Source organism: Otolemur garnettii, unplaced genomic scaffold (assembly GCF_000181295.1).
Source record: "Otolemur garnettii isolate 467f Iridium unplaced genomic scaffold, OtoGar3 scaffold00031, whole genome shotgun sequence".
NCBI lineage: Eukaryota > Metazoa > Chordata > Mammalia > Primates > Galagidae > Otolemur > Otolemur garnettii.
In genome coordinates this window covers 4772350-4797657 of record NW_003852426.1, presented here as the reverse complement: position 1 = coordinate 4797657, position 25308 = coordinate 4772350, and the positions used below count along the sequence as shown (strand labels likewise).

At 53.4% G+C, this 25308-nt stretch overlaps 1 protein-coding gene across 5 annotated transcripts in view; it reads left to right on the top strand.

Moving 5' to 3' along the window:
• The window catches only part of GRM4 (glutamate metabotropic receptor 4), a 117084-nt gene that overhangs the window by 90468 nt on the left and 1308 nt on the right, over positions 1-25308 (top strand). For all 5 annotated transcript variants that reach the window (XM_012804685.1, XM_012804683.1, XM_003789107.1 and 2 more), the window contains 4 exons: positions 8688-8888; positions 9110-9246; positions 12333-13268; positions 20538-20784. In XM_012804685.1, the coding sequence (XP_012660139.1) occupies positions 8688-8888; positions 9110-9246; positions 12333-13268; positions 20538-20784 (1521 nt within the window). The remainder of the gene's footprint in view (positions 1-8687; positions 8889-9109; positions 9247-12332; positions 13269-20537; positions 20785-25308) is intronic.

The window sequence follows — 25308 nt, the reverse complement described above, 5'->3', positions numbered from 1 at the left end:
AATAGTAACTAATATTTATATAGCATTTACTAATTGTCAATCTCTGTTCCAATGTTTTGCATTTATAATCTTTTCAGCAATTTTACAGATGAGGAAACTGAGGCACAGGGAGGTTAAGGATTTGCCTAAGGTCACGCAGAGCTAGGATTTTAACCCATAACATTTAATTCCAGAGATATCTTGCTTTAGGCCAGAGGTTCTCAACTTGTGGGTCATGACCAATGAAAATACATCCTGCATATCAGAGATTTACATTATGATTCGTAACAGTAGCAAATTTACAGTTATGAAGTAGCAACAAAAATAATTTTATGGTTGGGGGTTACCACAACATGAGGAACTGTATTAAAGGGTCACAAGATTAGGAAGGTTGAGAACCACTGCTTTAGGCCAACTAATGTCCCAACCCCAGGGCCCTCCTGGCTTCTCCAGCCTGCCTTTGAAAGATCTCCCTACCTCTGTATCTGTAAAGGAAGCTGAAGAACCCTCCCTCTCAAGGAAAGGAGGGAAGACCAACATTTGGAAGCACCTGCTATATGCCAGGGTGTGCCCTTATTAAAGGAACTGACAGCTGCTCAAACCATTGGCCACATGGTAGCGAGAGGGTCCTGGGCCCTTCTCTCAGTGCTGCTTCTCACTTGTCAATCAGGACACCAACCAGCATTTACTAAGATGCAGACTATGTGAGCCCCATGTTAGGGTCTGTGCGACCTCCCCTAAGCAACGGGAGACAGTATGGCCTTGCAGACTCCCCTAAGACTATGTGAGCCCCATATTAGGGTCTGTGAGAGACACCCAGCATTTACTAAGATGCAGACTATGTGAGCCCCATGTTAGGGTCTTTGTGACCTCCCCTAGGCAAGGGGAGACAGTATGGCCTTGCAGACCAGGCGTGGAGTAGGGCCTGTGGCCTGGCAGTCTGTGCCCTGGGCTCCAGAGAAGACCTACTTGTGAGGCTGGAGAAGGCAGATCCAGGAGACTTCTAGGAGGGAATTGGGAATGCCGGGAGGCTAGAGAAATTGTACTGCTTTTAAGTCAGAGGTCTCACTGAGAAGATGAAACTCGGAGAAAGACCTGAAGGCAGTAAGAGAGTAAGCGGGGGAGATCTAGGAAAGAGCTGCCAGGCAGTGGGCATGGCACAGGCAAAGGCCCTGGGGAGGGCTCGTGCCTGGCAGGTCTGGGGAACAGTGAGGAGGCCTGTATGGCTGATGCAGAGCAACAGGTGGGGGAAATACTCATCATGTGAGTTGGAGGCAGTTCGTGAGGATTTGGTCTTTTATGCAGAACAGGACAAAGCTATTGCAGGGTTTGAAAGAGGATTGGTGTGATCCGATTTATGTTCTAACAGGTTCACTCTGGCTGCTGCCTGCTCACTGCTTGCTGAGAATGAGGGCAGAGTGGGAGGCCAGTTAGGAGGCTGGTGCTGTAATCCAGCGGGGAGTGATGAGGCCTGGGCGGGTGGTAGCTGTGGAGGTGGTAAGAAGGTGTTGGATTCTTTGTAAACTTTGCAGTGTGGCTGCAAAGTTTGCTGAAGGATTTAAGGGAGAGATGACAGAGAATCAAGGATGGCTCCAAGGTCCTCAGCTGGGAGGAGGAGGATAGAATTGCCATGCACAGAGAAGGTGTGGGTGGGAGGAGGAGCAGGCTGGGGAAGAAAGACGGGGTTTAGTGTAGGGCACTTGAGAATGAGATGCTTGCTGGATTTCCACGTGGCCTTGTGGAGTAGGAGCTGGAGTCGGGGGGGAGCGTCAGCAGCAAGAGTGAGTATAGTTGGAGAAGAGGTCCAAGGGGGCCCTGGACACTGGAGTATCGGGAGCACCCCTGGAGGAGGGCCAGGAGCATGGTGTCCCGGAGGGGAAGGGAGCATTAGGGAGGAAGGAGTGACCAGCTCCATCACATGCTGTCCAGGGGCCAAGACCAGTTTCTTTGGAGAAGTGGGGCAAAAGCCAAGTTGGGGTTGGTGGTGATGGGAAAAGCAGAGGAGAGAAATTGATGACAGTGAACAGAGGTAACTCTTTTGAGAAGTTTGATGTAAACAGGAACCGAGAATGGAATTGGGGAGAGTTGGGTCAAGAGCGGGTTTTGTTTGTTTAAATGGGAGAAATGACAGCAGATTCTGTGTTAAGGGAAGGTTTCAGCGGAGGATCCAGAGTAGACACTGTTGGGAGGGGAAGGAGACTGGCTGAGTTGGGGAGGGGAGATCTGTGGCGGGGCATTGTTAACAGGTGCAGGCAGCTCAGCCCTGTCCTTCCCTGTCTGGCAGAGCCAAGCCCAGGCTCCTGGCTCCTGAGCTGATGCACTTTGGCCTCAGAAGCAGGGAGGGGCTGAGAACTGGCCTTTCCTAGGTACAGTACCATGCAGCTGCTGGGTATGGCCCCTGCTGTAGGTATAGGACACTACAGGTGTCATTCTTCTCTCTTGGTCCCAGGTGCCAACCTCGTGTCACAGCAGGAAGCTCAGACATGCTAAGCCACTGGCCAGGCCCAGTAAGGGGCTGAAATGGGGAATTCCAGCTGTTCCCACCAGACCCTGGTACTTATGTCCTGTTTTTCATATTGAAGGTGTGAAAGTCTGGGGACACATTCTTGAGGTCATACTCTTAGGGTCCCAGGAGTTCCAAGTATTCTTAAACTTTCTATTTCCATTTTAATGGCCACCCAGAAGTGATCTCTACCAATCACCAAGACACAACTTCTCTGCTCCTGTGATCATTTGCAATTGGGATTCATTGTTATAACCAGGACTTCAACTTCTGATGACAGCATTTTCACCTCAGGGTCATATTCCTGAGGGTCTATGAGAATTTTTTCCCTTCAGATGCAGCCCACAGCTAACAAGGCTGAGGAGCCTCAAACTGTGCCACCAGTTTTCTTAGAGCTTGAGAAAGAGCACTTGAGAGAGGGAGTGAAGAGCCCGGCCCCCGGGTAGGTTGTTTTACTTCCCTGAGCCTCGGGTTCCTGGGATAGAGACCAGGCTGAGTTGTTTAGCGATTCCCCAGACTGGGAAGCAGGTGATTTGAGGATGAAAACTTAGGGCAAAGAACTGGTGGAAACTATGGTGTGGGGCACACCATGCCCAAGGGTTCCCTATCTGTGGGCACACATTCCCTGGTTTGGTCAGTCCTAGGCTGTTCCCAGGGCAGGAACCGTCTCACACAGGGATGACGTTTGCTGGGAGGATGGCTAGGGCCCCAGCAGCATCTATGCAAATATACATGCTCACACGAGTAATCAAGCATGAGCTATCCCTATACTACACATCTGTACACATCAACTTGCCTTTGCACACAAATATGAAAACACATGTACCAGTTTTCGTCCCATGAACAAACTGAGAGGAAGTAGGACAGGTGGGTCCCAGGACCTCTTCAGAGAGCTGTCTGGTGAAGTAGACAAACAAACATTGCTGGCCCTGACTCCTGGCTGAGCAGCTATATGCTCCAGGCCAAGTAACTGAGTCTCCTAGAGCCTCGGTCTCCTCAGATGTGCCTTTAGGTTGTGCCTTGGGTTCCTCATCCCTCCTTACCTAGAGGGGCTGTTGGGAGGACTGAAGGGGACACGGAGGGGAGCCACCCAGCACCATGCCCTATGCATAGAGCTCCTTGCTCCGCCTCACTTCGCCTGTCCTCCTTGACACTATGCTAGATGATGCCCCCTTCCCGGAGGTCTCCTCCCATGCGATAAGTGCCCACTAGACACCCACAGGCCCAGGTCAGCCACGCATATGGAAGGGGCAGAGAAAGCCACCCCACTATGCTTCCTCACTGCCCCCCTCATCTGAGATTGAGCCATTCTCCTTCATCACCTCCCTGAGACATGCAGGTTCTTCTGAGGGTCCCTTAAGTCCTGTTCTCAGAGCTGGTCTTGATGTGTCCTGGTTCTGCCCCCCATTCCCAGAAGTCACAGGCCTGATTCTTATGGGTCCAGAGTCACACTCCTGCTCTTCAGCCCCACACCACTGTTTCCACCAGTTCTTTGCCCTGAATTTTTATCCTCAAATCACCTGCTTCCCAGTCTAGGGAATCGCTAAACAACTTGGCCTGGTCTCTATCCCTAGCTCGCCCCCCCACAATTCCATCTCGGCCCCATGGTAACTGCTCCCTGCACCCTGTTCTGGGGGCTTAATGGTTTTGGTAAATGGCACCACCATCTCAGAGAGGAGGAACCCGAGGCTCAGGGAAGTAAAACAACCTACCTGGGGGCCCGGGTTCTTCACTCCCTCTCTCAAGTGCTCTATCTCAAGCTCTAAGAACTCTGGTGGCACAGCCTGAGGCTTCTCAATCTTGCTAGCTGCGGGCTCCATCGGAAGGAAAACAATTCTTATAGACCCTCAGGAATATGACCCTGGGGTGAAAATGCTGACATCAGAAGTTGAGGTCCCCGGCAGGCCTGAGCCCCTCATGCCAGCATGACCTGCTTACCCTTTCCCCTTTCACCTCCCTACCCTACATACAGCCTTTGCACCCTGGTCCTTGTCAGCATCTGTTTTGGGGACTTCTCAGCCTGAGAAAGTGGGTGAATCTGAATGCCCACACGTTTGTGTAAGTGCCATGTTAAATGTAGAGTGTAGACACGTTGTATGTGTTTGTATGTATGCCTGTGTTGGAGCATGTATGAATGTACAGACATGTGTGAAGGCTTGCAGGCTTGTGCACTTACTATTCTATATGTGTAGGTGTGAAGATATGTCTATGGGGCTGGTTTTGTGCACCCTGACATGAGCCGCTTCAAGCGTGTGTGCACTTGCATTGTGTGAGTGTGTGTGTATGCATTAGGGCTCAGAGGAGCACAGCTGGGTGGGGTGAGTTGTGAAGAAGTGAGGGGGAGACAAGGAGGGCTCTGATTATTTCAACCTTGAAAACTCATTTCAATTACAATTTACAACCTACAGACAAAGGCTGCAGTCGCCGTAGTAACCACAGCTGCGGGGTTTTGACGGAGAAAATCCTCCCCGATGGTTCCCTGGCTGGCTGTCACCCATGGCAGAGCCAAACGCATCTCTGCCTCACTGTGCCCCGGGACACAATTAGGACATCTTCAAACTGTTGCTGCTGTCACTGCCGCTGTGTGTGTGGAATTTGTCTCCTCCGATAGCTCTCAGAAATCCATGTCTTGCTTCCTCCCAGAACTGTAGTCCCCCTGCCTGGGCCTGGGGATCCTGTGAAAGGGGATGTTCGGACTCCTACCCACTGTCACCTACTTCCTCTAGATCTGCAGACACGGGGTCCTTGGCCCTTGGTGAGCCCTGGACTAGACACTTGATGGCAGAGCCTAGGCCCTAGAGAAGGGGGAAGGAGGCAGGTCAGGGTGGTGGAGACCCTTTTGGAGCCAGAGCAATCTGGGTTCAAATCCCAGCTCCACCACTTATCAGTTCGTTCGGTCCACAGGTGTGTATTGAGCACTGCCCTGGTGTGAAGATTCCTAGGGGCTTTAGGGACATCACCCACCCACCTGCAAACCTCAGTTACCTCCCCTGTGAGACGGGCTGGTGGAGTCTGTCTCCCAGAACTGTGGGGAAGGTGAGATGTCAGCACACGAGGGCTCGGTGAAGGCTTGGTAAATGCGAGCCACGCTGCAGGGCTGTCTGCTGAGGAGCCAGGGCTCACTGCGCAGAGAGCTGCTCCAGTTATGGGCGCAGCTCCAGTGGTTCTTTGGGACAGAGTGTCTTGTCTTGTTAAGTGTGTTTGTGGTTCCTGTGATTCTTCAAGCTCCCGCCCTCCCCTGCAGTCCCTGCCACCCTGCTCATGGGAGTGCACTTTGGCTCTGTCATTGTTGTTTCCTGTGGGGCACAGGGAAAGGGCCTGTGGGTCCTTACACACATAGAGTGTAGACACGTTGTATGTGTTTGTATGTATGCCTGTGTTGGAGCATGTATGAATGTACATGCACACGTGTGTGGTGGGCACACTCAAGTCCTATTACCCCCTTTGAACGTTGCCTCATGCACCCCACTTTTCTCATTTGTAACTGGGGCTAGACTTCAGACAAAGTCAAGGATGTGAGAGTGTTGAGAAGTCTCTGTAGGTCTGTGTGACAGGGCTGGGGTGGACACTCTGTAGGGGTAGCACTCTAGGACTACCTGGGACCCACAGGACTCTAGAGTCTTTTCCCCCAGAGCTACCCCAGGTAGAATCGGCTTTCCCTGGGGAGGCTGTTCCATGGGGTCCACACTAGTGTTGATTCTAGTGACTTCATGACTCTGGTGAGAGCACTTGGTCCTGAGCTAAAATGGCCCAGGAATGGATGTTTCAGCTGGCTCCTCTGGGGACTCCCCGGAGCCAGGAAGAGGAGAGGCCAGCTTAGTGGGGAAGGTGTGTTTCCACTATAGATATAGCCAGCCTACAGTGCCATGAGGTGTGACCTTGGCCTTGGGAGAGAGCTGCCTCCTCTTTGCAGTGACCACAGCCCACCTCTCTATCCCTGGTTAATAATTTAGGCCTGAATCTGTCTGAGAGGAGGGAGGATGGGAGCTGTACAGAGGGCATTTTATGGATCTCCAGGCAGGAGAGGACAGGGCCTAGGGGAAATGGGAAGCAAGGGTGGGGTCCAGGGCAGGCTTTTCCAAGTGACTGCTCCAGCTCTCTCTGTGCCTTTTGGGGATGGGATTGTCCCTTTCTCATTAGGCCTTCAGGACCTTGTTATCAGAGACTAGAAGGCAAGATGGTGAACTGGAGGATTTGCCTTTCATGTTCATCCCTGTCTGTTTGTGCCTTTGCTTAGAAAGAGTGTTACCTGTTAGCAAAGCTGGCAGACAAGCCCCCAGGTCAAGTGCAGTCTGGGATGGAGGCAGAGCTGGGGGTCTGGAGCCTGGGAGTGCCCATCCTGTTTCCTGTTGGCCGTGTGAGTCTGGGTTTCCTTCTCTGGCCTCATTTTCTCATCTGTAAAGTGACAGTTGGAAAGGATGGTCCCTGTGGCCCTGCCATCCCCAGTATTGTGATTCTATGATTTTTGATATCCAGTTTGTAATCTGAGTGTCTGCTTGGGCTAGGCTGAGAATGGGGTGGGGTTCTGGCCAGCAGGGCCAACTGAGTGACCAGGCCAGCTGAGAGGTGATAAATACCACAGCCAGTCATCCCATACCCTGGGATGAGGGGATTTGATGGTCAAGCAGAACACAGGGAGAAACCGTGAGACTCCCTGCACATGGTGTTGGCCTGTGAGGTGTCCACAGCAAAGGAATGGACATAGTGACCTCTGGAGTTCCCATGGAATCAGGGCCTACTGATGACTCAGGCCAACCTGGTGCCACACAGGAGGGGCAGGCCCCTGGGCTGAGGGGCTGCACACAGGTACATTTGCTCACACTACTGTCCACTGGGGACTGCCCTACAGGGTATGACACATGTGTGGCTCCTGCCTTCCAGCCAGAGGGCTGGGCTGGGGGTTGGAGCCTTCCCTGGCTCTGTCCATCCTGTCCCTTCCTTTACCCTGCCATCCTCCTGCCCTCATGTCCTCCCCTCAGAACCCCCATGCCCTCCCTGTCTGGCAGAGTGTGGTGCACAGGAACTGGGGTACCTGGGTTCAAATCCTGCATGGTCTGGAACATTCCTGAGCTTTTCTGTGCCCAGTTTCTATATCTCTGTAATGGGGGTAATTACTCACTTTGTAGCATTGTTGTGGGGATCCAGTGAGTTATTATCCATGAGGAGCCTAGCACATGGCAGGCGCTCAGTGGCAGTTAGAAGCCAGAGTAGTAATACATTCTTTACCATCATCGTTACCCAGGGCCCAGGCTGGGAACCACCTCCCCACCAACAAAGCCTCCTGGCATGGTCCAGACCACAGACCTCTGTAGCCCCCTCAGCACCCCAATTCTGACCACCTAGCACATATGACACCATGGATCAGTGGAGACTCTTGTGAGGCAGGATTATGAACTCCTTCTTGCCAACGAGGATACTGAGGCCTCTGGCAGCCCAGGAGCTTTCCTGGAGCCCCAGAGCAGAGTGCCTGGGTAGGTACAGAGGGAAGGGCATGAGGATAGGAAGCCAGGTTTCCAAGGCCACAGTGCAATTGGCAGTGAAAAGATGGTTGTGGGGTTCCCCAGTTTGCAAAGTTCATATACACTGGCTCCTGGAGGGCAGGTGTCAGGGAAGTACAGGAAGAATGGCTGGGGATGACTGGAAACCATTGCACGCACAGGAGTCTAATCTTTCAACCTTTCTGGGCCTCAGTTTCTCTACCAGTACCTTGGGGTGAGGACAGCATACGCTTGCTGGTGCTGCCTTTGGCTGCTTTAGGGGCACCGCCATTCTCACTGACAGACACGGCCCCTGTCCTGGCTCTTTCCCAGCCCATAAGGAAAGCTGCTCCTACAATTCCAGACCAGGGTGGGGGACGAGCAGCAGGTGCCACCACCACAGGGAGATCTTCTGGACAAGAATCTTGCAGGGTGATGGGTGACAAGGAGGCCCACCCTGGCCCTTCTGGGGCCTGGGGGGTATAGACATCAGTGGTGCAGTGCTGAGGCCAGTGAGCACTCCCCCCTACCCCTAAGGCCTGTCCCCAGGGGCTTCCACTGGATGGGTTTCTGGGGAGAGGGATCAGACTAGGCTGGGAATCAGAAGGGCTGGGTGTACACCAATGGATCATACCTCCTCTCTGGATGCTGGGGAGCTTTGGCGCCCACTGCACTGCTGTGAAGGTGGTGGACCTCATGGGTGCCCCGTCCTGGGTGTTTCCTCGCAGATCGTGAGCGAATTGGGCAGGACTCTGCATACGAGCAGGAGGGGAAGGTGCAGTTCGTGATTGATGCTGTGTACGCCATGGGCCACGCATTGCACGCCATGCACCGTGATCTGTGTCCTGGCCGCGTAGGGCTCTGCCCACGCATGGATCCTGTAGATGGCACCCAGCTGCTTAAGTACATCCGAAATGTCAACTTCTCAGGTGGGGACGTGGTGTGGGGTACTGCTGGACCCTGAATGTCACTGATCAAGCCCAGGGGAAGTGGGCCTGGGGCTCCGTGGGTTGAGGTCTCCTTAGATGTTTGGGTGAAACCTCCCAGGGTATTCCACTGAGGGGCCTCCCCAGAGATGTCTTTGCCCTGAGCTCCTGTCCTCTCTGTGTCTGGGTAAGGACTCTGAAAAGATACCCACTTTCTCCCACAGGCATTGCAGGGAACCCCGTGACCTTCAATGAGAATGGAGATGCACCTGGGCGCTATGACATTTACCAGTACCAGCTGCGCAATGGCTCTGCTGAATACAAGGTCATCGGCTCTTGGACTGACCACCTGTACCTCAGAGTAAGCAGGAGAGCAGGGAGTGGTCCCAGAGGGGAGTAGAGACAAAGTTGCCCCCCCCCCCACCTAACCCCTGGGGCAGAGGGACCAAAGAGAGGCAGCCTCTGACCAGGCCTGACTACCAGGTTGGGCTTTTTGCCCAGTGGTCCCCACCCCAGAATGGAAGATAGGGTGGCCAGGATCCTGCTGCCCATTCTAGTTCTGTCTTCTCCCTCAGCCTGGGGCCTTCCTACCTGCTACCCATGGGCAGAGGCTGGGGCAACTCTGGGTAGAATTCATACCAGAGTGAAATGGCTCAAAGGCCAAAGGCGAATTTGAGGAAGTGAAGTGAGGAGGGGGCTGTCTTTGGACAGAGGATCGAGTCTTAAGGCAGAGGGCACAGGTCCGGGGGACTGCTGGCCCTGGCTTGTGGGGAGGGACCCATCTGAGAGCTAGTTCCCCAGCCCTGTCATACCATACCAGAAGGCAGTCATTGTTCTGGGCCTTCCTAGCCATGTTTTCCTACCTCATGGAATGTCCCAGAAATATGGTGATTTTCCCTCTCTGGCCCTTTGTGTCCTCTCTTGTGAAACACAACAGTGTTTTTAGAAAGAAGAAACTATGGTTTATTCCCCAAGGAAATGCTTGTGGACTTGGTCTCTACCTTGTAAGGGTGAAGGTGTCAGTGTGGGCTCAATGTGGCACTGTGGAGGAACTGGAGAGACTCGGGGCCCAGGTCCTAGTCCAGCTTCAGCCATCCTTGTTCTGGGATCCTGGAAGTGTCGCACCATGTCCTTGCCATCTCTGTTGTAACAGTCTGTTCCAGTGAGGAGCCCCTCAGGCTTGCTCTACATAGCACTTGTGACTGATGATCTTGTTCAGCCCCAACGGTCTTCAAAGTCAGGGGAAATATTTCAAGAAAACCACCCTGGGGAGATAGGCCCCTTCCTAAGGCCATGCCTTGTGGCAAGAACAGAGCCATTCCTATGATGATGCTCCTTGGATTGCTAAGCAGAAAGACAGGGTGGGTAGGAGCACTTGGCAAAGGGACAGTACCAAAGTGAGGGGGGGTCTTTGATGCATTCGGCCTAGCAGTAACAGCTGGTGCTTACTGAGCACCTGCTGCGTCTCAGCTGCTGCCCTAGCATGTCATCTTGCTGCCAGGGGACAGCTCTGTGAGGTAGGCACTGATATCCCATTTTGCAGATGTCCTAATTGAAGGTGGCAGGGCCTGGGTATGTGTGGGTGGCAGTGGGCTCCTCTCTGAGGGTCCCCTCCCCAGGAGTACAAGGCCCCTCGGCCCATCCAGACCATCTTCGTGGTCCATCCTGGTCCAGCCCATGATGATCTCTTCATCCTATGTTACCTTCTTGCCTTGTAAGGCCTGGACAGAGCTGGGATGGTGCAGGAGGTGAGGTGGGGCTGGACTTTAACCATCACACCTTCCCTGCTTTCTCCCTGAGTGGCTCAGTTTGGGTGGCAGGCAGGGCACCTCTCTGGGCAGGGCGAGGAGGTGGCCTCTCATTGCTGACACCCTGGGCCTCATTGCCTGGGCACAGTTATTCTTTTGTAGGTTCCACAGAGATCTGTGGGGCCTCTGCTATGTGCCAGCCCTGTGCTGGGGTGGAAGTAGAGACAAAGCCCTAGCCCTCGTGGAGCTGATGTTCTAGTGCATATCAAAAAGTATTTCCATTAGACTCCTAAATAGAAGTCACCCAAAGTAACAAAGGGCAGAATGGCTTTGTCTGCTTTCATTGCATCAGATAAGAAAGCAAAGGATCAGAGAGGTCAAGCATTTACTTAAGGGCACACAGCCAGCTAGCAATAGAACTGTGATTCTAGGACTTGGCCAGATTTACTGCTCTTTCCAGCGGAACCACAGAGTTTTCCAGAATACTCACCATCACCCTGTGTCCTCTGAGGAAAGGTCTTTCCCCTGCACCCTTCCAACTATGATATACAGGGATTGTCCTACCTAGTCACTCCCGCAGAGGGGTTGAGCTTGTCACTGTGGCCTTTGGCTTCTAAGGTAATACACATCCTGTCATACCTAGAGCCACAGAACAACATTCTTCCTTGAACTTTTCTTCCCACTTTGCCAAGAGGCATCTTTAGTCTCTGCCCACCCCACCCTACCCCTTCCTCAGCTCTGAAATCTTCCCCACAGCTTCCAACCACCTGGTTATGCTTTCTCAGGAGTGAGCATCCAGCATGAACGTGGGGCCAGTCTAGCCAGGCTTGCTGCTCTCTAAGAGTGGTCTCTTCCTGAGAGTCACTTTATTTAGAGCAGGTGCTTTGAATACAGCTCCCAAGTGTAGCTAAGCTCCCTATGCCCAGTGCTGACAGCTCTTTTGGGCCTCTCACTTACTTTCCAGAATATTGTAACATACTCAGTAGGGTGTGACAACACTCCTGTGACTCCTTTGCTCACAGCTGTTGTGTCTTCAGAGACATGTAGCTGTGAGTAGCACTAATTTAGAGCAAGATGTAAAGAAATGCTAACCCCTGAGCACACATTGAGAGTCCTCTGTTTAAACCTTTGTTCGTTGCTCTCTGCAGAACCCAACTCCCTGGGCTTCTCAGAGCACTGTGGGCTGAGCCTGCATCTCCCATTTTAGTGTGCACATGAATTGCCTGTGGGGAGTTCTTATTGAAACAGATTCTGTGTTAGTAGGGCTGGGGTGGGGTTGAAATGTGAATTTTCAATAAGCTCCTGGGTGCTGCTGCTATTGCTCTGGGGACTACTGTGAGTGGCAAGGCCATAGGGGTTGGGAGTCAGAACTCCTGAGTTCCCTTTGCTTTGCCGCTGATGTTCTGTGAGACCCTAAGTTGTTACTACAGCTCTCTGGACTCAGTTTCTCCATATGAGTCTTGAGAGTTTTGGATTCAATCAAGTTTCCCCATAGATTAGTGGTGTGTGAGTCATCCAGGAGAGCTTGTTAACATCCAGTTGTTAGATGTAGCAAGTCCTGGTGGAATCTGGGCAGCTGGACTTTTACTCACAACTAACTGGATAATTCAAGGGTGGGGCTATGGGGCATCACCCAGTGGATGGTCCAGGGCACTGGGTGCATGTCCTGAGGCCTGCCCTATGGTGCTGTCGTTGCCAGATAGAGCGGATGCACTGGCCAGGCAGTGGGCAGCAGCTGCCCCGCTCCATCTGCAGCATGCCCTGCCAGCCAGGTGAACGGAAGAAGACAGTGAAGGGCATGCCTTGCTGCTGGCACTGCGAGCCCTGCACAGGGTACCAGTACCAGGTGGATCGCTACACCTGTAAGACGTGTCCCTACGACATGCGGCCCACAGAGAACCGCACGGGCTGCCAGCCCATCCCCATTATCAAGCTTGAGTGGGACTCACCCTGGGCTGTGCTGCCCCTCTTCCTGGCTGTGGTGGGCATCGCTGCCACATTGTTTGTGGTGGTCACCTTTGTGCGCTACAACGACACGCCCATCGTCAAGGCCTCTGGCCGAGAGCTGAGCTACGTACTGCTGGCGGGCATATTCCTGTGCTACGCCACCACCTTCCTCATGATCGCTGAGCCTGACCTCGGCACCTGCTCCCTGCGCCGAATCTTCCTGGGGCTGGGCATGAGCATCAGCTACGCAGCCCTCCTCACCAAGACCAATCGCATCTACCGCATTTTTGAGCAGGGCAAGCGCTCGGTCAGTGCGCCGCGCTTCATCAGCCCCGCCTCGCAGCTGGCCATCACCTTCAGCCTCATCTCCCTGCAGCTGCTGGGCATCTGTGTGTGGTTTGTGGTGGACCCTTCCCACTCGGTGGTGGACTTCCAGGACCAGCGGACGCTCGACCCCCGCTTTGCCAGGGGTGTGCTTAAGTGTGACATCTCAGACCTGTCACTCATCTGCCTGCTGGGCTACAGCATGCTGCTCATGGTCACATGCACCGTGTATGCTATCAAGACGCGTGGGGTGCCCGAGACCTTCAACGAGGCCAAGCCCATAGGCTTCACCATGTACACCACGTGCATCGTCTGGCTCGCCTTCATCCCCATCTTCTTTGGCACCTCACAGTCAGCTGACAAGGTGAGTGGCAGAGGGGATGGATGGTGGAGGCCTGGTCTGGAAATGCCTGCTTTTGTGCCGCTCTGCCTTCTGTCCTAGTTGCAAAGTTTTTCTCTAGTTTCTGGGTCTTCTCTCCTTCTCTTTTTCTGTTCCTGCCCTCTCCCCATTTTTTCTCTCTGTCTTATCTCTCTCCTTTGTCCCCCATCCCTTCCTTTTCCTACCCTCCTCCTTTTTCTTCCCTTCTGCTTTGCTCTCCCTATCTCTCTCCATTTCTGACTCCCCTACCCCTCTCTGCCTCCCTTCCATCTCTTTCCCTTCTTTCCTCCCGTGCCCTTTGCATCACCCTGGGACTCTGTGTCCTCTTTCATTCTTCATTCTTTTCCTTCACTTCTCTCCCTATTCAGTCTTCTGTCTGGTCTGTTCCTCTCAGCTTCCTCCATTTACCACTCACAGGATCCCTATGAGATCCTGAGGTCTGAGGTGTATTGGGTGTGACCTCTCCCAGCCCCAAGAGCCTGGGGCCTGGCAGTGCCAGCTGAGTCCCTTCCCTCCCTCAGCTGGAGCTAAAGAGAAGCTGCCACTGTGTTATGTTGGCCTGGCCTGAGAATTTGGGTGTACCCCAAGAGGCCTGTGGGCTCTGCCAATATCCGTGTCCTGGCACTAGCTAGGTGCTTGGGGGAGTTTATCTTGAAGGTTTAGGAGTTGCTGAAACCAGGGGCATTGTACTGGGCCAAGAACCCTAGCTCTTGGTCTAAGCTTCATATCTCACTCTGGGATCTGGCCTGCTGGCCACTCTATCCTCAATTGTTTCAACAGTTAATTGGGGCGATGATCCTTCCCCTGCAATCCATCAGGGGTGTCCAACCTGTGGCCCATATGGATTGTTTGAGGCCTGTTTTGCTCATCCATGGTGTTGGATATTTTGTTCCCTTATCAGCTTTTGTTAGTGTTTGTGTATTTAACGTATGGTCCATGACAACTCTTCTTCTGTCAATGTGTGGCAGAGAAAAAAAAAAGTTGGACTCCACTGCTTCCAGTGTTGTAGCAAGCACATGACACAATGGGTGTATAAGCAGTTACTACATGTAAAGGGGATGGGGTTAAGGAAGCCAGAGGAGGGGAGTGGCATGAGATCAGAAAGGTGACAGGGCAGATGGCATAGGATGAGTCTGTGGGAAGGACTTTGGGTTTTATTGTAAGAAGAGGGCCACTGTGAGCTTCTGAGCAGGTGAGGACCAGGTCTGATGTAGGTTGAAAAGGATCTCCTGGCTGCTGGGTACAGGTAGCTGTCAGGAGGTCACTGTTGTCTGGATGGGAGGGTGCTGGCAGGAGGAGCTGTGGGAAGTTGCGGGGAGGGGGGGGGTCTGGGTGTATCTGGAGGCAGATAGTCCAGGTTTCTGATGAATTGCACTTGGGGTAAGAGACATAGGAGAGAGTCAAGGAGGACGCCATGGTTTTTAGCCTGGGCAATTGGGAGGGAAGGAAAGAGTTCCACACTGAGAGAGGAGAGGATGAGGAGAGGAACCTGTGTCGGGGCAGGGGATGGGGGTCCTTTGGACGTGCTGGGTTTGGGATGCCCATTAGACATCCAAGTGCAGCTGTGAGTCAGTGGTTGAACATAGGAATCTGGAGTTCAGGGGCACATTCTGGGCTGGAGGCATAACTGGGAAGCCTGTCGTTGAAAGTCATGAGCCTAGGTCGGAGCTCATGCTGGCAAGGGTAGTCTCATCATGGCCTCCTTGCAGATGAGGCCCTGGAGCACAGAGAGCAGAAGTGACTTGCCTAAAGTCACACAGCTGGACTTGACTTCGCTCTAACTCAGGAGCCCCATCCATAGCCTATAGTATCCTTCCATAGCTCTGGACCACCTTACCTGCCCTGGGACTTCCTTGGTAGTTCCTACCACTTTTCTAATACTCTTTGAGCATAAGAACTGTTCTCTACTCTGAATCCGAGGGAGGCCAGTGGCTCATCCTCCAACGGTGGCCCTGTAGGCTTGAAGGTTTTAAGAAGCAGACCTTGGGGTTGGCACTGAATGGCTTGAGATAGGAGACTGGGCTTGGCTTTAGCAAGGGGATACCACCCCCACATGCCTGAGCCCAAGCAGCTGTTGTACCCACCCCATGCTATAAGCTAGGCTCTGGCACTCCTACCACCCACCCTACCTCCAGGCCTCTGGGAAGCCTTCCCTGATGAGCACAGGTGCAGGCAGAGACCCCCATGCCCTTCAGTGCCCACAGAACCCCTGGAGCCAGCAGGGGAAGGCATCCTGTACTCAAGGAAGCTGGCAGCTTAAGAGATGACCCTTGATGATGCTGGGGACCCTTTCCCATTCCTCCTCAGGGAACAAAGGTATGTAGCTGGAGGCCACATCATGGTGGTTAAGCCTCTGCCCCACTCCTGCCTTGCCATAATACCCTCTGGCTTTCTGTCAGCATCGTCAGGCATCAGTCCCTCCCACCTCCAGATGCTGGGGTCCAGCCCCGTCTCACCCACCCTACCTCTCCAGTCTCTCCAGTTGACCCTACCTACCTCTGATTTCTCCCTTTGGAGGAGGCCCCTGCAGCTCTGATTATGAAAGGAGCCTCTTAGACGAAGCTCTTGGAGTCCCAAGGAGAGGCAGGGACTTGCCCCAGGTCATACAATAGGTCACTCTCACACCAATTTGTGACCATACAGCCTGGCTCTGCCCCTTGTGGCCAGGACATGGGATGTGCCCTTCTCCCTTTTAGGGCCTCTCCGTGGGGAAGGGGTGGAGGGGATGAGCTCCGAGTTTCGGGGGACTTCCTCCCCAGGCTTCTTAGAGGCTTGGGCAGCCCCGGGGCTACATCTGGGCCATATCATGCTATATCTACAGAATGAGTGCAAGCTATGGACCTGGCCATCAGGTATGTGTGTAGATTGAGTGGGTGTGGCTGTTGTCAGAAGTTGTGGGTGTAGAAATGTGTGCTTTTTGTGCATGAACATGTTTGGTGGGGGAGGGGCAGCCCATGTTCATGCAGATTGAGTGTGGATTGACTAATCTGTGTGCCAAGTGTACATAGCTGCTGGGGTGTGTATGGATGTGCAGATTGTGTGTGTGTGCCCGGGAGTGTTTGTGCACACAGTGTGCAGATGTGTGAGTGCACCTGTTTGTGAGCATGCAGGTGGATGGGGTGTATAGTGTACGGGTACATCTGTGTCCATGCATGTATTGTACTTAGGTGAGTGAAGGGGTGTGTGTGTGAGCCCAGGTACATGTGACCAGGCACAAGTGTGTAGCTCTGAACTCAAGTGTGTAGGTGTGGTGGGGAAGCAGGTGCATGTGTGTGCCTGGGTGTGTGCATACATATACTTGCACATGCTCAACTATGCCTGTCCCCCCAGGGTGCAGGTGCTAGTGCACGGTGGAGCTATCTGAGCCACCCTGGTGAGTAGGCGGATGGATTTCCCAGCTTTAGCCCGGATTTCCAAGGCTTAACACTGTAGCCCTTTGGAATTACCCTGAGCCCTCCAGAGCAGGCTTGCTCTACTATGCAGGATGATTGCTATACTAGACTCTGCAGGACGTGGCTGTGGCAGTGGCCCAGGTTGTGTGAAGTTCATTTGTCTCATTTGCACAGATTCTAAGACTATCAGTACCCACCAGGTTTGGCCAGAGCAGGCAGAGCTCCCTGGTTCCCCCGCCAGGGCTCCTTGCACCCTGTACCCATGAGGCCTCACATGAAAACAAGAAATTCACTATTCACTTCCACAGCTGCTCCTTTCCATGCCCTTTGCCCCACCCCATGTGACCTCAGTCCTCCCCTGTCAAACCCAGCGCTGACAACCTCCTTCACATAGGAGTCCTCACAGAGCATGGAGTAAAGCAAGGCCCAACCGCAAGGGGGAGTGAAAAGGTGGAAAGAAGTTCAAATGCTAGTGGGCTGGGAGATGGGTGGCTGGGGAGGAGAGGGGATGGCAGCTGGAGGCCACCTCTTTCTCTTTTTGCATTTTTTGTTTGTTTTTTTGAGACAAAGTCTCATTATGTTGCCCTCGGTAGAGTGCTGTGGTGTCACAGCTCACAGCAACCTCAAACTCTAGGGCTTAAGCGATTCTCTTTCCTCAGCTTCCCAAGTAGCTGGAACTACAGGCTCCTGCCACAATGCCGGGCTATTTTTTGTTGTAGTTGTCACTGCTGTTTTAGCAGGCCCAGGCAAGATTCAACCCCCCAGCCCTGGTGTATGTGGCTGGTGCCCTAACCACTGAGCTACAGGTGCCGAGCCATGTTTTTCTGCCTTTAAGGCCCCATAGTGCCTGGGAGCCATCCACTCAGGATTGCCTGCTTGGTGCTTGAGGACCACTGCCTCTCTGGTAAGGGCTGATATGCTGCCACTTCACACATGAGGCTCCAGAAACAAGGCTGGAGCCAGAGGCTGGGAATTCTAGGCCCCAGGCAAGGAGAGGAAGTGTGGGGGTAGGGCCTACCTCTCAGTCTAAGGGGTGGCTAGAGGAGTCCCCAGCACCCATGCTGCGAGGAAGGGGGCCCAACAAATTGGGGGAGGGCAGCTTTGCTCCAGTTTGATCTGTTTATATTTGTATTTTGTTTGCAGAGTCTCCTAGGCTGAAAAACAAAACAGAACATCAATACTGTTCTCATGCCTGTGCTCAGGGTTGGCTCTATAATTTTCAGGGCCTAGTGCAAAATGAAAACAAAGAGCTCCTTGTCCAAAAATTATTCAGAATTCAAGACAACAGCAGTAGGGCCCTTCTAAGCACAGGTCCCTGTGGGATTACACAAGTTGCATGTCCATAAAGCTGACCCTGTCTGTGTCAGTGGAGTGGTACCTGCCACCCAGACAGAGGAAATTGCCCAGCATTCTGTGGTGGGTCAGGGCAGAGTGGAATCTGGAACCCAGGCTCCCAACTCCCACCACAGAGTATGTCCACTGCAGTGCTCACCCTGCTCAGAGAAGGGCTTCTATCCCTGGTCCTACCAACTCCATATGGGCCTGGTTCCACCTACCCCATTAGCACGGTGGAGGCAAAGCATCTAAGATAGGTATATGACCTGGAACACAGCCTCTATTCTCAAACCCCCAATGTGGAAGGAGACGTAGTCCTTGCTCACATTCTAATGAGCGAGACATGCCTTGTCCCAGGGAACTCCCAGTCTAGTGGTGAAGACCCAGATGACTAACTTACTGTGCGTTAGCCCAGTACTCTAGGGTATTCTCCAAGAGTCTGTTTTATTTTATTTATTTATTTATTTATTTATTTATTTTATTTATTTTTGAGACAGAGTCTCTCTTTGTCACCCTTGGTAGAGTGCCATGGTGTCATAGCTCACAGCAAACTCTTGTGCTCATGCAATTTTCTTGCCTTAACCTCCTGAGTACAGGTGCCTGCTGCAATGCCTGGCTAATTTTTAGAGATGGGTCTTGCTTGGGCTGGTCTTGAACCTGTGAGCTCAGGCAATCCACCACTTTGGCCTCCCAGAATGCGACCCACAGGAACTGTATTAAAGGGTAGCGGCATTAGGAAGTTTGAGAACCACTGTTCTAGAGCCTGTCCCTTCCCCTTCTCACCCTGGCCACTGGCCTCATCTCAGGGTGGGAGAGATGGCTGGAGCCCTCCCCCTAGCTTATCTTGGCCTTTCCTTCCAACAGAGATGTGCTGTGCCCATGAGAGTGAGAGTGTGGATTGGGTGTGAGATCTGGGGAATATCTGTCTATGTCTGGATGTATACTTGCTGGGGGATAGGACCTGTGACATTTTCCCGGACAGTGGCAAATGCAACAGCCTCTCCATGCTCCCAGACTTCTTGCCCACTGAGCTCTGATTGATTTGGGCCATGCCAGCCTAGAGGCTGGGCTCAGAGGAATGTCAGCTTACTGGAAACATCTTGGCTATCTAGCCATGCCCTTGTGTCCCTTCTCTTCAGTTTCAGCCCAGTGCCTAAAGCAAGTTTCATGTGGCTTCATAGTCCGTGCTTGGGGTAACCTCATGGTTGGGTGAGGTAGGATCCCATTGTACTGATGAAAAAACCAAGGCCCACCTGGGGGCACAACTCTCCTTTCCGAGTCCTCTGTCAAAGGTAGGAAAGCCAGGAAGGGGTGGCTGGAAATGAATGCCTCAAAGCCAATGAGGCGTTTCAGGAGAAGGGGGCAGGAGATAGGAGAAATATGAGAACAGCAAGACCTGACCCCTGCCCTAGGGTTACTACCAGATAAGGCCAGGGCTATGCCTCGGGAAGTAAGTCCATACTTATGTCCTAAACTGCTGGGCTTGGTGCAAGAAATGAAGGATGTCATAGGGGTCAGAGAAGCTGGAGGTCAGGGAAGGCATCCTAGAGGAGGTGGCACATTAGCCATGCCCTGGTGGAGGGTCTAGGCCCAGAAACAGCAGATTTGGGGGTCAGAGTACTTTCTGTCTCCCTCAAGTCCAGGCCTGGGAGAGACAGCCTGGTCTCCCCTGGCCCCACCTTAGCTAAGCGGGCCAGAGGCACATCTGACACCTGGAGGGTTGGAAGCAGAGAGGAGGTGGGGAAGGGAATCTCAGGCCGGGGCAGTGGGAATTGTCAGGCCCTGCCTGGAAGGCCCCTCTATAGAAGAATGGATATCCAACACCCAGATTGATGGGCTTTCATTTTGCTAAACATCTGTCACTGTTAGTGCTGGCGAGTGAGCATGAAATGTTCTGCCACTACTGTATCATAATGGGTGTTGTGGATTCTGTGCCAATGTTCTGCTCTGCACAGAGGGGACAGTGGGGGAACAGTCACTGAATGAGAGGCCTGGTCCAAGGTGCTGTGGCAAGGCCACCAGGAGTTATTCCAAGGCACCAGTAGGTGCTTCTTTCACAGTCAGCCCTGAAAAGGGCCCGTTGTGGTCCCTTGAGAGTCTTTCCTCAGGGGTACCGCTCCTGAACAGCACGTGACAGTGGTAAACACTCCCATGGCGCTCACCATGTGTCTGGTGTTGTTTCCCACGCTTTTAACATTTATTAAGTCATTTGATTTTCACAGCATCCCTAGGAGGTAAGTGTTATGATCATCATGCCCATATTATAAGTGAGGAAACTGAGGCGCAAGGATTTGACTTGTCCAAGATCACACAGCTGGAGGTTGTGCAGCCAAGATTTGAATACAGAAATTCTGTTCTAAATTTCTAGCTCCATACCTGACTCCTTTTTCCTGATGCCAGTGGGACCCATGCAGGGTGGGAGGCCTGGGTCTGTCCCTGCTGTGCCTGTCCCTGGGTGGGAAGTGGAAGAGGTCAGGACCCTGAGGCTATGTGGAGCCTGCTCTGACGCTGCCCTGCCCTCCTCTAGCTGTATATCCAGACTACAACACTGACAGTGTCTGTAAGTCTGAGCGCCTCGGTGTCCCTGGGAATGCTCTACATGCCCAAGGTCTACATCATCCTCTTCCACCCGGAGCAGAATGTGCCCAAGCGCAAGCGCAGCCTCAAAGCCGTCGTCACCGCTGCCGCCATGTCCAACAAGTTCACACAGAAGGGGGGCTTCCGGCCCAATGGCGAGGCCACATCTGAGCTCTGCGAGAACCCTGAGGCCCCAGGTGAGTGCCTGGTAACACCAGTCTCCCTCTGGCCCTACCAGGGCTTGCCCCCCTTTTGTGAGAAGATTAGATAAGCACCTGTGAGGCTCTTTCCCTAGCCTGGTCCTCTGGGGAAGGGAACACCAGGACCAGCTCTGCCCGGAAGGATCTCAGGGAGAGCCCTGAGGCACTAGGTTGAAGCCTATCCTGTCCTGCCTCCTCCTGGCAGGCTTAAGAGAGCTTCCCAACCCAGTCCTAGCCACCCCTCTCCAGAGATCTGTGCCCCACCTAGTGTGAGGCCCTGGGGGTGCCTGGTTCATTCAGGTGGCATAAGATTCTGGGACTCTGTCCAGGGGCCCACATCTCTACCTACCCTTTCAGTCCCTTTGGGAGGAGGGACTGTTTCAGAGGGTCCCTGCTCACTGGCTCTTGGGTGACCAGGGAGGAGTAGCCCTGTACTAGAACAGCTATAATCCTCAGCTTAGCTTTGTTCAGTCACCCCATAGCAGGGCCCTAAGAAATAGGGACCCAGGATATGGGCAGGCCCAGGACAGGTAAGTGAGGGGTGTGGGGCAAGGCAGGGGAGCCTAAAGAACTGCCTCCTACCATTCTCTGGTAGCAGCTGTCCTAGGGTGGGGGCAGGGGAGTGTTGGAGGAGACCTCAGCACTGGAGGGTCATGCTTTGGTGGGGATGGAAAGCAGCAGGGACCTCAGCATATGGAGGGCAGTTCCATGGCCCTTCTGGGGCTGGTAAGGAGCAGTGCACCTGCTCCCTCTTCCTCCTGGAACCATCTCTCTGTGTGCAAGGAGCAGAGGCAGCAAGGAGGAGAGGGGCAGGATGTCAGGGACAGCTAGGTCTCAGGGGGACCAGAATAGTGGTTCTCAGCTCTTGAACCCTTAGTGTGTGCCACTCCTACTCTGTGCCAGTTTTTATCCTCGCAGCAGCCTTGAAAGGCAGGCTGTTTGCCATTTGTGTGATATGGATGGGGAAAGAAAGGTTCAGAAGGAGGCAAGGGACTCCCCCAGCAGGTGACAGGGCCTCTGTGTGCTGCCTCCACCTCTCAGGCACCTCTCTGCCCCGATGAGCCACAGGCCTCCAGCCTGAGGGCTGGGCCTCTTTGGGCCTCACTTCCAGCTGCCCTGGGGTAGAGAGGGATGGAGGAGCCATTGTGGTGACCACAGACCCACTACAGGCCTTGGCTTCCTCTGTGAACACCCTGAAAGTAGCCCAAATAGTTATGTGGCAGCTCCCCTGCCTCTTCCCTCTGAAAGTCTTGGGGCTTCCATTGGTAGGAGAGGGTGGAGAAGGGCCCCCCTCCCAAGGAGAGTTTTAGATACTGGTGGAAGCTGGGAATTAGCACTCTTCTTCCTCCCTCTAGTGCTGAGGAAAGGCCAGAAATGAGTATTTTCGATGACAGCAGGAGGGATACAGTCTAGACCACAAGAAGGCCCAGAGCACAGCCCCAGAGGAGACCCTTTGTCCTCCTCCAGTAGCTCAGGTGAAACAGGAGACCTTCCATCCCCAGTGGGTTTGGGCTGGGGCAGCACCTCTTACAGGAGCCCTGCCCTGGGCTCTGGGTAAATCGCCTTCCTTTCCTCCATGAGTGGAGAGCATATTAGCTGAAAGGGGGCATTCCTTCCCACCCTCTGTTGGGACTGGCACTCCCCAGAGTCTGCTGCTTTGCTAAGTGATCTTCAGTAGTCCTGTGAGGCCCAGGGAAGTCTGTGGGTTGATCCCCAGCTGATGGCAAGAGAGGCTGATTCTCCCGAGATCATGCAGCCAAGAGGTGGTTGGGTGGCCACAGGGTCTCTTGGCTCTGATTTCATGTGGCCTCCTTTTCTCTGGGGTCCCCATCTTTTGTGCCGAGTGGTATACCTGGCTCTGACACCCCTTCCTCCTTTGATTGTCATTCTTCATGTCTGCGTGTGTCCCTCCTCTGCCCCAGTGAGTGCTGGTTCTCTCCAGTCCTGCTTCTCCTCCCAGAACCTGGACCCTGGGGCTCTCTTCATGTGCTGGGCTGCCCTCTATGCTGAGCTGGCAAGGGCAGGGGGCCCACACGGGACTCCCATCTTTGGCCTGTCATGTCTACCTGGATGTCCAGAGACCCCAAATGGAGTTCCTGGTTCCTAAGCAGGAACTCCCTCCCTGCCCCTGTGCTCCCCTGCCCTAGTTTTCCTCCTTCCTATGGAAACTTGCCTTCCTGGGTCTTGTTCCCTTAAAGCCTTCCTCTCCGCCATGTGCAGGAGCAGGTCTGTCAGAGAGGCTTTGCTCCAGGGTTCCTGAGGGCTAGCAGGTATTAGTCCCCTCCTAGAGATGACACCCTGACCCTAAAGGTGACACTGAGAGTACCATCATCGACCAGAGGGCTGCATGGAGGCCAGGGCCCTTTGCAGAGAGCACTGCTGGCTCCACAGTGGCGTTGCCCCTCTGTCTCTGCTCTGGCCAGTCACTCACTCATGCTAGACAAGGAGGAGTGTGAGACACAGTGACGGCAGACCCACTGTCCTCAGCCCCCCACTTCCTCCAAAGGAAGGATGGGAGCAGGGGCTCTTGGTGAAGGCCAGCACCCAGCACCCTGTGCCCCCACTGTCTCTCAGCTCAGTGACAACAAGGGCCAGGCAGGAGCCAGGTGATTAATTCTGGGAGTAGCTGGACTGAGGGGTGCGAGCAGATGAAGTGGGGAGGTGTCACTCCTGTGGAGCAGGGACATTTTTCACTCTGTCACTGGCAGGCCACGTATCTTTAAACAACAGAATAAATAATTCAGGGGCCCGATTGCAGGCAGATTGGGTGTGGAGACATGGGGCGACAAATGGGGGCTGTCAGCTTGTGCCTGGTGCTGCCCAGCTAATTGTTATCCAAGCCTCTGGTGACAGAAAACCATCAGTGAGGGCCTAACATCAGCAAGGGAGGGCTGCGGCCCTCTGCCCATATACCCGCCCCGTCACCTCATACCAAGGATACTCCCAGGGCACTGCTGTCCCCAGCCTGTCCTCATCACTGTAGTTATTTCAGTCCTGCCCTTTTGCCCAACATTTTATAGCATTTAAAGGGCATTTCCATTCACCCCTGAGCTGTCCCAATTGGGGTCCATTATATCCCATTTCACAGATGAAGGAAATGCAGCTATGAGAAGGGCCACATGGCAGGCACTTGGAGCCTCACTGTTAGCTTATGGGGGCCTCGGGCAGACTCACTGCTCCTGTTTACCAGATGGTGAGACTGAGGCTCAGCTGAAAAGCTCTGGAGGCTGTGGCATGTAGCTGAAGTCCCAGAATAGAGTGTCCCTCCACTCCAGGTTAAGAACCTGGGAACTGGATTTCCTAGGAGACAGCTCTGGCCTTGGAGGAGAACTTAGCTGTCCCTCCTCCACACTTTCTCTCATCCCTTCACATGCCCCTGGTGCCCTCAGTGGCCCTCAGGAGCACAGTCAGGGGATTTACTGCTGTCACTGCTGAGATTTTCCTTCACCTCTGAGCCAGGAGCTGCTGATGAGTTTTCCTGGTTTGGAAATTCAATTTTAGTAGTTCACCAGAGAGTGATGGGGCCCTGGGGAGCTGGTTTCAACAGCCTGGCCTGCAGGTGAGTGATTCTGATCTGCAGAGCTGGCTGCTAGCTCTTTATGTGACTATGGGAGATGGAATGGGATGGAGATTCTGGAGGGAAGTTGGGAGCCCTTTAGGAAAAGAAGTCTAGGTAAACAGGGCCACCCCATCATGTTTTAGGCAAGGAAATTGAGGCCCAGAAGGGAAGGAAGCCCAGAGGTCATAGTGGGACCACGAGGCCTCCCTGCAGCTAGAATCTGGGCTCCTGACCTCAGGGCTCTGACCTGTGTGTGCTGCCCCCACCTCCCTTGAGTACCTCCTGCCATCCTGGGGTGGTCTCGCTAAAGACTACCCCCTGGATGCTGCCCACTAAAATTGACTTGTCCAATGGTCCTTCTGCCCTCTTGGTCATCCAGAGCCTAGAGAGACATGGTCGTTTTAGAAATGAAGAAGGAATTCTTCATAAACTATAAGGCACCATGCTTTGTTCTTATTTTTTTCTTGGATGTTGTGGCTCCATTTTCTTCCATTAGCAACTGTCCAGGTGGCACCTTGGGACTTCTCTACCACTGAGCCAAGTGATTGCTCATCCTCTGCTTGAATATTTCTGCTAACGGAGCGCCCACTACCACATAAGGCCACCCACTCCACTTTCAGCTGTTGTCAGGAGAAAGTTCTTCCTTTAGCTAAACTGAACTCTGATCCTCATGTTTCTCTATGGGCTCCACGGTGAACCCCTCTGCTCACCCCACCCTGTAAATTTGCTTCCTCTATACACAATGGACCCTCTGATACTTGGACACAGCAATCCTGCCTGTATTAGGGAGCTTTGGGTTACATTGCTGTGACACAGAGGTCCCAGAATAGAACAGAGTGGCTCAAATCAGACAGATGTTTGTTTCTCTCTGCCATAGTAGCACATGGTGGGTGGGCAGGCGCTGAATCTACGTTCTTTCTGTCTTGTTGCTCCATTGGCTCCCAGAGGACTGAGGCTGATTG